The 12,942-nt window shown below is 39.6% G+C and overlaps 1 protein-coding gene across 1 annotated transcript in view; it reads right to left on the reverse strand.

Moving 5' to 3' along the window:
• Nucleotides 1-12,907, reverse strand: part of LOC108628299 (uncharacterized) — a 142,135-nt gene extending 129,228 nt beyond the window's left edge. The window contains exon 1 of the mRNA XM_026816379.1: nucleotides 12,666-12,907. Coding sequence (XP_026672180.1) covers nucleotides 12,666-12,680 — 15 coding nt within the window. The 5' untranslated portion in view covers nucleotides 12,681-12,907. The remainder of the gene's footprint in view (nucleotides 1-12,665) is intronic.
• Nucleotides 12,908-12,942: the final 35 nt, after the last annotated feature.

The raw sequence follows: 12,942 nt of genomic DNA on the forward strand, positions 1-12,942 counted from the left end.
GTAATAGGAATCTATAATAATAAATTCAACATGCTAGCATTGTTTAAGTGTATAGCCTATACATCCTTAATGCTACGAAAATGTCATTATCAACGTAGACTACTGCATACCTTTATGCAAAATGAGCTTTTCAGTATCAAAACTGAAATGTACATTGAGATTTCTTTTATTAAAAAATAAATGCACATTATATGCATCTTTTATGCCATTTGCAATTCTTCTAAAACTATAGTGAGTCTAATCGTTACAAGGAGGAACGTGAATGCGCTTTGATCTCTTTATTCTCGTACTCAAATATCATGGCCAGCTGTATAAACGAGAAAATAGATTTTGCCCCGAGCATAACGTCACAGACATTTCTGTCTAATATGTAAGACTACACAACCACAGAACTAGCAAACAATTTTCTATTCATTCCCCAAAAAATCCATTCGTATTTCACGAAAAATATTTGGTTGCAAAAAGTTATTTGAAAGCCAGAGCATTCCCTTTATTAAAGGATTTCAATGGATGAAAACAGATTTCCACCTATTTATCGTTTCTATATTATTTACTCGACATTTTCCAAAATTAAAACCAGAGACGGACGGGGTGGAATATACGGAAGAGTGGAAAACTTTTCTGGAAAAGTTACAACGAAAGTTCCGCAAAAACTTTCCATTAAATATGAAGCGAAAGACGGAGTAAAGAATGGTTAAAATTCTTCGCAGCTGTCCGCGTTTAGATTTCTACCTCCCGATAAGATCTACGAAGAAATACTATATAAAACTTATTTAACGAGAGGAGGTCAGTTAAAATAGTAAATGAGTCAAGTTTATTCGATTTTCGTTTCAATCGAAAAGTTGTTGAGGGAAAGAACGAGTCAAGAAGAAATAAATTTCGACATGAAAATTATATCAGTCGACATACTGTTGCTCCTTTCTAATTAAACTACGACTATTTCAAATATTTCTCGCCTTAGGAGAATTCCAAAAAAAAGAAATAACGCTTGCTGAGATTTGGAGTTCCACTGATACGGCTGTTAGTTGAACACAAAGGAAAATAGAAGCGAAGATAATACAATGGAACTTAATCAAGGGAGCAATGGTAGCTATTTTCATTGAGCAAAGCCGAGGCAAAAGCAATGTATGCGCATCTTAAGCCGGGGCTGGGATAATCGAATTCCCGCGATACATTCCAGGCCGAACGAGCACGTATCTTGGCGAAGTTGGCAAATTTATCGAGCTAAGAAAGCATTTTAGGATGTTGGTTCCGCGTGACCATATATATGGGCTCTGCTGGCTGCTTGACGATCCAGGAAGTTCTCGAGAGGAGAGACCGGATCTTTGTTGTCCGCCAGTAAACGAGACTTATTGTTAGTCGTAGAATTTTACGTTTGACCCCGTTGCCGAATCTGCTCCTTACGCATTCGCGACATGAAGTGCGTGCGACGACTTTTTCAAACTCTGTCGTTTTCCACGGATTTAGAATCCATATTACGAGATTATGCAAGTTATAAAAAATTACGAATTAATTACAAAATAAAACATTTATGATATTCATTTAAAAAATAACTGTCATACGCATGCAAATATTCTTATACTATTTATATTCCATTTTTCTGCAGACTATTAATTAACAAGAATTTAATGCATTTATGAAGTCGGATATTAATTACGTAAGGTAAGAAATGTGCGTAATATAATCTGTACAGATTCATTAAATATCTAAGGCTATATGCATATCACAGTGCATAAATGATAAAAGAAATTCATATGGAAATCACATTCTATTTTGCACAAAAACTCTACTAATCAAATGTTCATTGATTCGAGTTATTTTGATCCTTGATCAGTCTGAATGCGCAAGGAACATTTAGGAGTTGAAGGCATTCACGTGAATCGATTTATCATCGTCACTAACGATATTCATAAACACGCTTACAGAGCGGAATAAAAAGGACAAACATTTGCTCTGTACGAGCACACGCGTGTAAAATCTCCCATACAGCCGACAAATTCTACGTTCACGTTTCGCTATCTTATCTGTTCACTCGTATCCGAGGCGCTCAAACATTCGAAATACCCCGGCGTTTTCCGACAATGCATTTACACCTAAGATCTTTTTCAAAATTTCTGTAATACATTCAATCATTGGAACGGAATCGTTGATGATACAGTGCCAATGAAGCGCAATCGACAATAACACCGCTCTCTCGTCTCGATTGGTTACATAATCGAACAGTCGCGACGCATCGAGTAGGTATGGGTGACAGTCTCTTTGTCGTATCGATGTCTTACGACATCGAATCACGCCTATAAATACAATCGCGGCAACCCCTGCAACAAATCTTCCCCTCCGGCCCCCTAAAAAATCAACCGGCGATCTGCATTCCGATTTAAGAAGTGACTTGCAATTTCTTCGACACGGATTCTCGAATAAATATTGCCTTAAGATGTTTGCATTCGATCGAGCAAACTTCTGACATAATGGAACAGGTATTGAAGTTAAAAGAAGCTTCCCATTTTTTGGAAGATCCGATAAATTGCGGGGAACGAAATTTATCAATTTCTATGCGAGAACGTAGATCCTCGGCTTGAGAGGAATTACGACCGGGAAGGGTTAAGGAGCGAATATTTCCCAGCGTGGATCATGGAAGCGTCAACGAGATACGTACATACGTACATGCATGCATACATGCATGCACTGCGTCCCGGGACACGAGAAAATTTACTGCCAATTACTTTTTGCCTCTCGCATATGCTCGCTACATTCTCCTGGAGTCTCTCTATCTCTCTACCTGGTCGACTAAAACCTGCTAACGGTGAGAAGGTGCCGTCGGGGGTTTGAGAAGCCGGAGGGAGGGCGAATGCAAGAAAGCGAGAGGACAACGGGAAAGAACCTGGTGGAAGGAGACGCGGCTAAACCGCATCGCGTATGACGAAACTGTTCCAACGCACACGATTACGGTGATTAATAAGTAGAATATGCATGTCAGGCATAGAGTTAGAAGAAGAGATATCGTAACTATCCCGGACATCAAGATCGTACCGGTCCAAGAGAATCTGATAACGCTCGTAACAGTATTTACGACAGTTTTTAGTACTCTGTGTACGAGATGCTCCATCAGATAATCAATTCTATGTACACCTAATTAAATTTTATGGCCGATTGTGCAAATAACACTTTTCCTTATAAGAACTACATTTTTACATTCGACTACTTAAATTTAAAAACTACGAGTTGACGATAGGTCAAAAATCGGCGACGTGAATCGAAAAAGAAATTAATTTCTTATTAAGGCGCTATCAGGCGTTCTATAGGTATACCTTGTTTACGCTCATTGACTCGTAAACTTTGAGTCAGGTCCAGGTCGTGGCCTTCTTTCCCCTCTGAATGAAAGAGCCTGAATCTTAATTGCAAGTACTTTCACGAGTGTATCTACATTGGATTGGAGCCGGCGCGGGACGCAGGTATTCAGCATTTTGGCACGTTCCCAACGGGAAAACGGGGGGAATCCTGACGTATTAACATATCGCGTTATATCAGTGAATCGTAATCGATGCCGATGGATTTATCGCGTTTCGATTCGCGATACGCTCATGTATCGTGTGATTACGTAATATATACTGCTAGAACTGATCGTGAGCATTGCTCAGAGAATCTACCCGTATAGCAAAATTCGTTTTTAATTAACCCGAGTCGATTCATTAATTCGAAACCGGATATCAAAGGAGAGGTGGATTTTAATTAAAGTAAGAAAATGGGGGTTGAATTTCGCGATGGTCTACAAATTGCGAGTTTCGTGTTCGGTCCCAACCGGCAAATTCTATTTATTTATTTAAGCCGCCCGCGAATTTGCATCGATCCCGTAAACTTCGCGCCATTATTCACCCATCCGCGACGTATTCGTTCCGCGATGCATTACCTACCTATACTCCGCGAGAACAAAACTCGTAATTTAACAAACCTCGCCTGTCGATTATTCATCGACGCAACAACAACGCGGCATGGTTATTAATGAACTGTTCACCCGTGTAATTACGACTTGTGTCATTTATTAAACTCAATCCTGTCTGTTCCCTCCGCTCTTTTCATTATTACGCTATTTTTTTCCCCTCTTAATATAAATGCATTTTAATCGAGACATAATTGAAGAGTTGTGTGAAACAACAAAATACGATCTGTGATATTTTATCGAATAAGTGAAGAGAAATGAATTACGTTAAAATGCTTTGGAACTAAACACGGATAAAATGATTTATCATTCATTTATTTAATAACTATTCAATTAAGATTCTCTAATTATTAATAATTAACGATTAGTAGTTGAAAACGTCGTAAGACATGAGAATGTGTATCGTTTGACGTGGATTCAAGGATGAATGAAGTTTGGTAGCGAGTACAGTGAGGACGAATTAAACTGAAATAATGAAATATCTGTGAGCGGAATATTTATGCGCGAGATGGGCGAGGCATCCGAACCTTTCTAAGCGATCCCGTGGCGCGAGTTTAAACGTTAAATTCGTGTCAAGGGTGCGCGAACTTCGCAGGGCACGTTTGATTATTCCAGACAAGGAATGATTAATTGAAAAGCTCCTAGCCGGCGCAGTTAGTTAGCGACTACCGCGTTGCATCATAAAGTTGAATGTTTTAGATATGTTATCGCATTACACGAATTCAAAAAAGGTGACGTAACGACGACAACTATTACAAAATGGCGGTCAAACCTAATTCAGCGAATTCGAATGTTAAAGCGAGAGAGGAAAATACGTCGAAATCATTAATTAGAATTTAGATTCGAACGCCGTGTTTCATACGGTTTGATAACTTGCCAGCGAACTTGTTTAAATTACACAATTATGTAGGAAGTAAATTTATCGCCGCGGGAGAGAGCGATTTCGCGTGTTGTTTTTACTCGGTGATTAATAGGATAGCGTTGCGATTGTTATTATTAATTTATCACCATAGAAACTGTGTTTCTGTTTTCGCTCACGTATGCTGCTGCATTGTTGTCGGTTAACGAACAAACATCTTCAAACTTATAGCCGTCGAACATTCCGGTTATTGCAATAAAAGCAATTTAGTTTCGCTGCGACGTAAATGACGCAGAAATTGGAATAATCTTAATGATGTCCGTGGTTCGAACGCAATTATGAACGTCAACATATATACATGCATATTATTCATGATCAAAGCAACGAAATTACAAATTCTATTGAATTCTACATTTCTACCGAAATTAAAATCGACACTATCAATCACATCTGATTTTGTTGTTGCGTTACGTCTTGTTTACTCAATAATGCATTTAAGTGGAGCCACACAGATAAGCGTTGCCCGGTTAGGAACTCGCAGCGATAAAACGGAATCGAGTTAAAAGTTGCTTGCTTTTCTTTCACACACGTAACCTCGGGCCCGTGCATGTACGCACCGACACAGATACGTCACACCTGTTCTCTCTCCGGTTTCGTCTTTTTCAACTTTTTCGTTTTCAGCAGCAGATGAAACAAGAACCAACGTACTTAGATCGCATCAACGCATCTATGTATGTACAGTCCATGTGAAAAACGAGCGCTTCAGGAATTCAATTAAATTTCGGTTACTAATTACATATTAATCGAAGTGGCAAAAGTTTTCGGTCACTCATAACATTTTTGTCGACTAGTTAAAGTCGAAACGAACGGGGCAGAGGTGTGCATAGCGAAATTCGAAATGCTCGATTCCATCGAGATCATAAGTCACTATTCAACCAAATAATGTATCAACGGTGAGTAGGTGTATTATTTATATACGGTGCTCCCAGAATTTCACTGATTTGTGTTATTATCGTTATCGTGAGTCGTGATAATACGCATATACATATGCATTAAACGTCATATATTCTCTTTCTTCTTCGATGTTACGTTTTCGACGCAATCAATAATAATATCCGTTGAATAAATTCTATTCGTATGTCGAACGGATGAATTCGTGGAACGAAATTAATGAGTGGCGGGTTAACGCGAATACCTATGTAGTATGCGGCAAACGGATCGGGGGGGGGGGAAAGGAAGCGGAACGTCAAGTGGTAAAAAGTGAAACGCAAAGGGATTTAACGAGGAGCTTCGGCTAAAAAGCGTTCCGATGAGAAGTCTCGTACAGAGCTTAAGGAAACACTCCTCATTTCATTATCCTCGTTTCAAATTCGAATTAAAATCCAATAAGCGAAACAAATTTGATCGTAGATTTCCTGTCCCTTTAATCAAAACAACCTCATTGTGAATTCGAAGCGCGTTGACGAGTAATTTGTAGAATACGAGGAAAATTATCTATTAGCGAACGCGATACTCGACGCTCTCGCATCGCCCTGTCCTTCCTTTCATTGTCGTAATACCATTACAGTGAAATTCGTTGCGCTATAGTATTCGGAGCGATAACTGCTCTCGCAAATGTTGGCATTACGCGCTACATCTGCGATACTGAATGCACGTCGAAAGCCCATTAAAACTCATAGAGGAAAATAAAACACGCTCTCGGCTAAGAAACTAATAACTGAATTCACGACGGACCGAGTTTCCTCCTTCGGAAAGTTTCGCGGAAAGAGCAGCGTAAAAATTGGAACGCAGCCACAAAAGAGTATTGTTCGATTCGATTTTTATATAATTGAATTTATATACAGAGGAGGTAGCGCCGTTTCAGAATGTATTATTCGGATAAATATTTTATCGCTGTACATCGGACTTCTATTTACTTTTACGTATACTTCAGAATCAATATCGCGACCCCAGTTGAACGAGCCAACTTTATAACGTTTCTACACGAGGTCAAGTCTGTATTTCAACAATTTTTCCGTTTCGCCATCAATTAATTGTATCGATAATCGCGTTTGAATAAATACGATATTATTCTACGATAAAATATATATGTCTCAATATTAAATAAAAGTTCGAGCAATCGTTGTACATTCCTTATTTTTCAAGATAGTTCGTGGTAAATATTTCTTCCATTACTTGTACACGATAACGTGTACTATTAGTATTATGTTGATAACAGACTTTAGTCGTACGTTATCATTCTACAATTGTTCTACCATTCACAGCCGAGCAAACAATGTTATATTTAATGCTATTCATTACATCTACCATGTATTTTTAATATTGCGAATTTGTAAAGCATGGAAGTACTTCATTACCATTACTAATTACGTAAATGTAATTATGAGTCTCTATTGTGTTGATTAACACTGAGAAAAGGAGGTCGTTTCATTTCATTCGATTTCCCTAATTTAGGATAGCTTCAAACTTCCACTATATTAATTATCGATCTCTCTCTCTCTCTCTCTCTCCCACTTTTTCTCGAGCTATCCTTGAGGAATTAATCCACAGAATTTAATAAGGAAACTGATTATACAGCGGAAAGGGAAGAGAAAATGGACCGAACGCGTCTCATTCAAAGACATTTGCCCTCGTAACGAGTGCAAATAGCAGCTTATGAGTAGAAAGAGGCAACCAACAACGGAGCGCGAGCGCGTACACGCACACACGGCCGGATCCTGACGTTGAATTGATTTCATAACTTTTCTAGTTGGAAACGCGGTCAGCCAGACTTTCTGGCGCGACTGTACCCCCTCCCGACTAATTTTGCCGATTAGAATTTTAGCATGACGTACAGTCCGCGATAAAAATATCTCGGCATGCGTGTTCTTTTTGTCGACTCTTTTTCGTAGTTTCATTTTGTAATTATTACCAGTTCAAGCAACACGCGTTTAACGCATGCAAATCAACATCGGAAACGACTTTCTCCCGGAATATGAGGCGACCATAAAGCCGAGCGTACAAACAACGAGCGTATATACACGAATTTATATTTGGATTCAACAACTTTCCATAATGGACGGTATCATTATCGTCGGCGGTCGTTCTAAACGCGCGCTCGCTCCGTATCATTGCATTCAACAACTGTTTTCACGTTCGCCGCGTTATCTTGATCGCGCGGGAGCTTCTTATCGGCTCTCATTTTGACGAGTACCTACCCGCAGCACGCGATCAAACAAATCTAAACGCTTGAACCGATGTAACAATTTACTACACGGTCGGACAATGTTCGCCAAAATGTGATAACTCCGTGAAATTATTTCGCAATAATTGATACGCGCCTTCTGGAGGCGAGATTTCAAGATTTAAATGCTCCTTTGATTCCCCGTTTCGCGAAATAATATAGCGAAGAGCGTCCCATTGTTCGCGTCAAATCAAGACACTTGTTTTTTCAGATCCGTCCTCGCGGTGCAATTAACTCAGTAAAGTATGGTGAGCTCTGCGAAGCTACAAAAGTAAATTCCATTAAGGCAGCAACGGGGTACTTTCCTTTAATGTCGTTAGCAGAGAGGAAAGAGCGGGAACGAGCTACGTAATGGAGGGGGAGGTGTTCTGACGGGCCACATGAGGGTGGCAGTAAGAAACGAATAAAAAAATTCAAACGGATATAATACTAATACTAATACTAATACTAATAATAATAATAATAATAATAATAATAATAATATTAATAATAAATAACGAGGGATATCTATTTTTACTGAGCACCTTCCTGACAAAAATTTTAATGAACAAACCGCTTTTGTTAAACGACTGTATAAGCTAACCCAAATTCATTTTTCACGGATTATGAATATTCCGTCCGGTCGAACGCACAGGGATCGATAATACACGCAACGTTGACGAGGCGCGCGAGCGCAAATAAATATGTCCGGTCGCATGTACACAAATTTTAATTATGAATCGGCAATTGAGTTGCGGCTGAAACGGGACCGTTGGCGTCCGCGGGCCCGGATGAATTATCGGCTAATTTCCTTTGTCGTTGAAAGATCGTAAAATCCATCGGCCGGACTGGTTTTCCCTGGCCGGTGGCTTTACGCGATAACTGCAAGTGCGCTTAGCGTCGCGATCATTATTTGAAGTACATTTTCAAAGGCGCGCACCCCTATTGTTAGTGAAACAGCCTGTCCCGCTCGGTTCGTTGAATTTGACTCGTGCTGTATACGTGGTACGTGTCCGTGTATGCGCGCGCGCATCGTGTCACGCGTACCAACACGAGCCAACGCAGATACACGGACCGACAATGAGAGAGAAACAGCGAGAGAGAGAGAGAGAGAGAGAGAGAGAGAGAGATCTTAAGTAAACAGTACCGGTGACACTACGATACGTAAGCTTGTAGGAATAGGCGAACACGTATAAGTAAATATATGTATGCACGGCCGATTACCAGTAAATTAATAAAGGAAAAAATACATACGTGGAAATAATAAGATAAGAAATTGTACGTGCTCCTCGAATAAGTATACATATGGACACGTAGACCTCGAGTGGGTGTGTACGTGCGTGAGAGCGTACCACGATACGAATTATAATTACAAATGTAAAACAGGAATTCACGGTTTTCCGGACGAGGTAAAATTATATTATAGAGCGAACTATGAAGAAGAATATTAAAAGAGAAATTACATTCACGATCATTTCGTACGTTATTCTAATTTACGGAGCACGATAGAAACAAAAAATTAGACACTGGTATAAAATTTATTAACTATCTGTAACGAGAAGAGAAACAACAGACGGTGAATCACGAGATAATTATCTTACGGGCACGGACAGTATTTTTATCGGCGCTATATTTGCGGTCGATCCATGCTCGCGTTCGCGAATAGAGAATCAAGAACAACGGGGATAGAATATTATATTACATAAATCCCGAGAGAAAATGATTGCCGTGAGAAGTATTTTTTATTGTGTACATACGTACATATTTATACGTGTATGTACCTGCGTAGGTATGCGCGAGGTTACGCGAAAGCTGCAAAGTTATCGACGACGTGAATTACGACCGCGGGCAGAGCACAAAATTCCGAGGTTTAATCTGCTTCAGAGTTGTCATACGTTTGTACGATATCGAAATCCTTAAACGTAAATAGTGCCGTGTCAGGGCATGACGCAATTTTCTCCGATGCAAAAATAGACATCTCGTTCGAAACAATTTTAATGTATAACTCGCGGAGTAAGCACATAATTACGAAAGAGGAAAATCAAAAAGGAAGATAAACCGTTTATGTATACGTAGTATGTACATTGAACTGAACGCTGCGACAATTCGATTCTCAGTCGAAGATTACAGTCAAGGTAAAATAAATATTCTGTTATTTTTTAAGACGTTAGTAAGTATCGTACACAGGCGCAGTAGGAAGGCAAGAATGGCAGCGGCACGATTGTGTGCGTGTGTACGTTCGACCGAAGGACACGGTATTATTTAATTGAACGAGCAGAATTTAATAAATAAAAACCGACGAGCGCTGTTGTTTATGAAACATTCTTTTGTCCAGTGAATTGTTAAATTCAGTTGGAAACGCACGCTTTGACGTATGTATAAACTCGATTCAATTATTAAACGATTCTCCTTTAATTTAAATGAAAATTTATATGTTTAAATTCAATTACGGAACTTGAATATTTAATAAAACCTAAATAATTTGAGAATAATTTATGAACGTCGAATGTAACGATATAGAATTAAAAAGAACAGAACGTAGAAACAAGAAGAGAGAATAATGCATTTATATTGCTACGTTAATAATTACTGGGTTTACGTAAGCACCGTAGGTCCGTGATTATTAATATTATCAAGAGACGTTACTTAGTTTATATGATAAGTATTCAATATTGCATAATAATATCATTTCACCGTGTCTCACTTATCATACTCCAAATAGCTTCGCGTCGTATAAATATATAATTTTATTACGTCATAGACGCTCGAGTATAGGTCGCAGAGGGATGAGAATTTTCGTTGGCGCTCTGATTATTATTGCATCTACTAGTGGCATTTTCTTACAGTATGTATTTCTCGTCTCGAGCAAAACATAACGGAAAAACGTAAGAGGAGAAGAGAAATTTCTGAGGATACTAAATAGCTCGCCAGGAAAGCAAGCTTTATTCGCAAAAAAAAAAAGGCCAGAGAGAATATTTTCAGTAGTTATACTTGAGACAAAAGCGACGAAAAACTGCGCAAGTTTGTTGTCTCCTTGTTACGGAGAATAAGACAATAGGAAACCGTTTTACGCGTATTATATGCTCGCAGTGTCGAGTTATGATAACAAAAAAAAATAAGGCTCACCGCTTGAGTCCAGATACAATAATTACCAACCGTGACTCGCGACCCCACATTATCGATTTAATTCTCAAATGTATACTTTCAATTCGTGCGCTAGTAATAAAGGCAGAAAGAGAGAGAGACATAGTGAGCGAGAAAGAAAGAGGGGAGGGGAGAACGAGCTAGTCAGCGAGCGTGCGACAGAGAGGGAGTCAAAGAGTAGTAGGTGGGGCGACGAGGAAAAAAAATAGAAAAAAGTGGTTGCGTGAAATGTATTAAAAATAACGGAAAAATATATCCGCAGTAAATCAGTAATTGAATCATCAGAACTTTACAAGTCAATCATTTTTGTGTTTCAAGTGGTAAATAAATAACGGCAGATCGATTGTTTTCTCATTGTAAACAAAAGAGGGAATGAGAGAGAAGGAAAAGTGCATGGATAATAAAAGTTCTCGTAAAAACTCTTTATCCGACCATAAGCTCTTTCCGCGAATTATATACTACTCTAGACGCATATTTTTAAACATATTTTTCTCACGGCATTCAAACGTACCTACGCTCTTAAAATTTCCTTTAAACGGAGGACGCTCTATTTATTCCGACGATGTACCATAATATTTCAACCTAATAATAACGGACATACTTATCGATTCGAGTCTTAGATATGTGCACGAATAGTGGCTTTAACGTGTTGTTGTCCCTTCAACCTTTCTTTTGTGAACCCCGGTTAGTCCGAAACGTGGCCGAAAGAAAAATTTTACTAGTAATCCGAATAACGGGCATAAAATTTGGGGGAAAAGGTAATTTCTCATTAAACCGTTGTTAGGACAATGCGAGTCGAGGTAGCTGTGTTAAATCGGGTTAAGGCACATCTATAAATACCTCACTAACTGAGAATGAGAGAACGCGAGAAAAGAGAGAGAAAAAGAGACACAAAGTATACTGGTGGAAGCGTGAGAAAGAGAGAAATAAATAATACGAGAGATAAAGAGAGAGGAGGTGGAGGAAATGAGTGAGATATGTAAACGAAGAAAGACAGAGAGAAAGAGTAAGCAAGCAAGCCATTCGAACGAGTGAGAGAAAGAAAAAGAAGAGTGGGGGTGGTTAGAGGAGAGAGAGAGGGGAAGCGTGCGGAGGGTAGAAGAGGGCCAAGAAACGTGCGAGAGAGATGAGGCTAGAATCACAAAGTTGACAGAGAGAAATGAAAATGAAACAGAAAAAGAAGACGCTAGCGACACAGACGATAACGGGTGGAAGAGGGAGAGGTAATCAGTCCGTCTAATAGTGTGACACATTGAAGATACACACAATTGCGTTCGTTACCAGATGCCTAACTACACGATCGCCTCCCCTCCAGTCACTACCCCTTCCCCCCACTCGTCACCACGCTGTCACTTCTGCATTACGGACGAGCGAGAAACACGTCGGACGAATTCAACAATGAACGAGGGAAATTAGAATTATAGAAAAAAATTATTCGAAATGCGCGGAATCGTACCAGGCCGGTACGGGTCACTTTTTTTTCAATCCCGCATGTTACTTTTTAATATTAAAATTACACTCACCTCTATCTTTTCCATTTCTTTGCTGCACGACTGTCACTCACTATTCCCACAGTCATCTAGGATCCTTTGGCACACACACACTGACGGCACATAGCGCGATATATCACGAGCTACACAAACGCGGTGTGCGTGTATCGAAACGATATAGGTTTGACGCGCGCGGACCAGCGACTCACGGTGCGGCGCACGCCGCTGTCCCATCAAGACTACTTTGTATTTACTCTAATTATGTGACGTCACGGATACACTGCTCGCCCCACCACTGGCCGCCGGAGGC

Source organism: Ceratina calcarata, unplaced genomic scaffold (genome assembly GCF_001652005.2).
Source record: "Ceratina calcarata isolate Rehan_Ccalc_2016 unplaced genomic scaffold, ASM165200v1 scaffold514.2, whole genome shotgun sequence".
In the NCBI taxonomy this organism is placed as follows: Eukaryota; Metazoa; Arthropoda; class Insecta; order Hymenoptera; family Apidae; genus Ceratina; species Ceratina calcarata.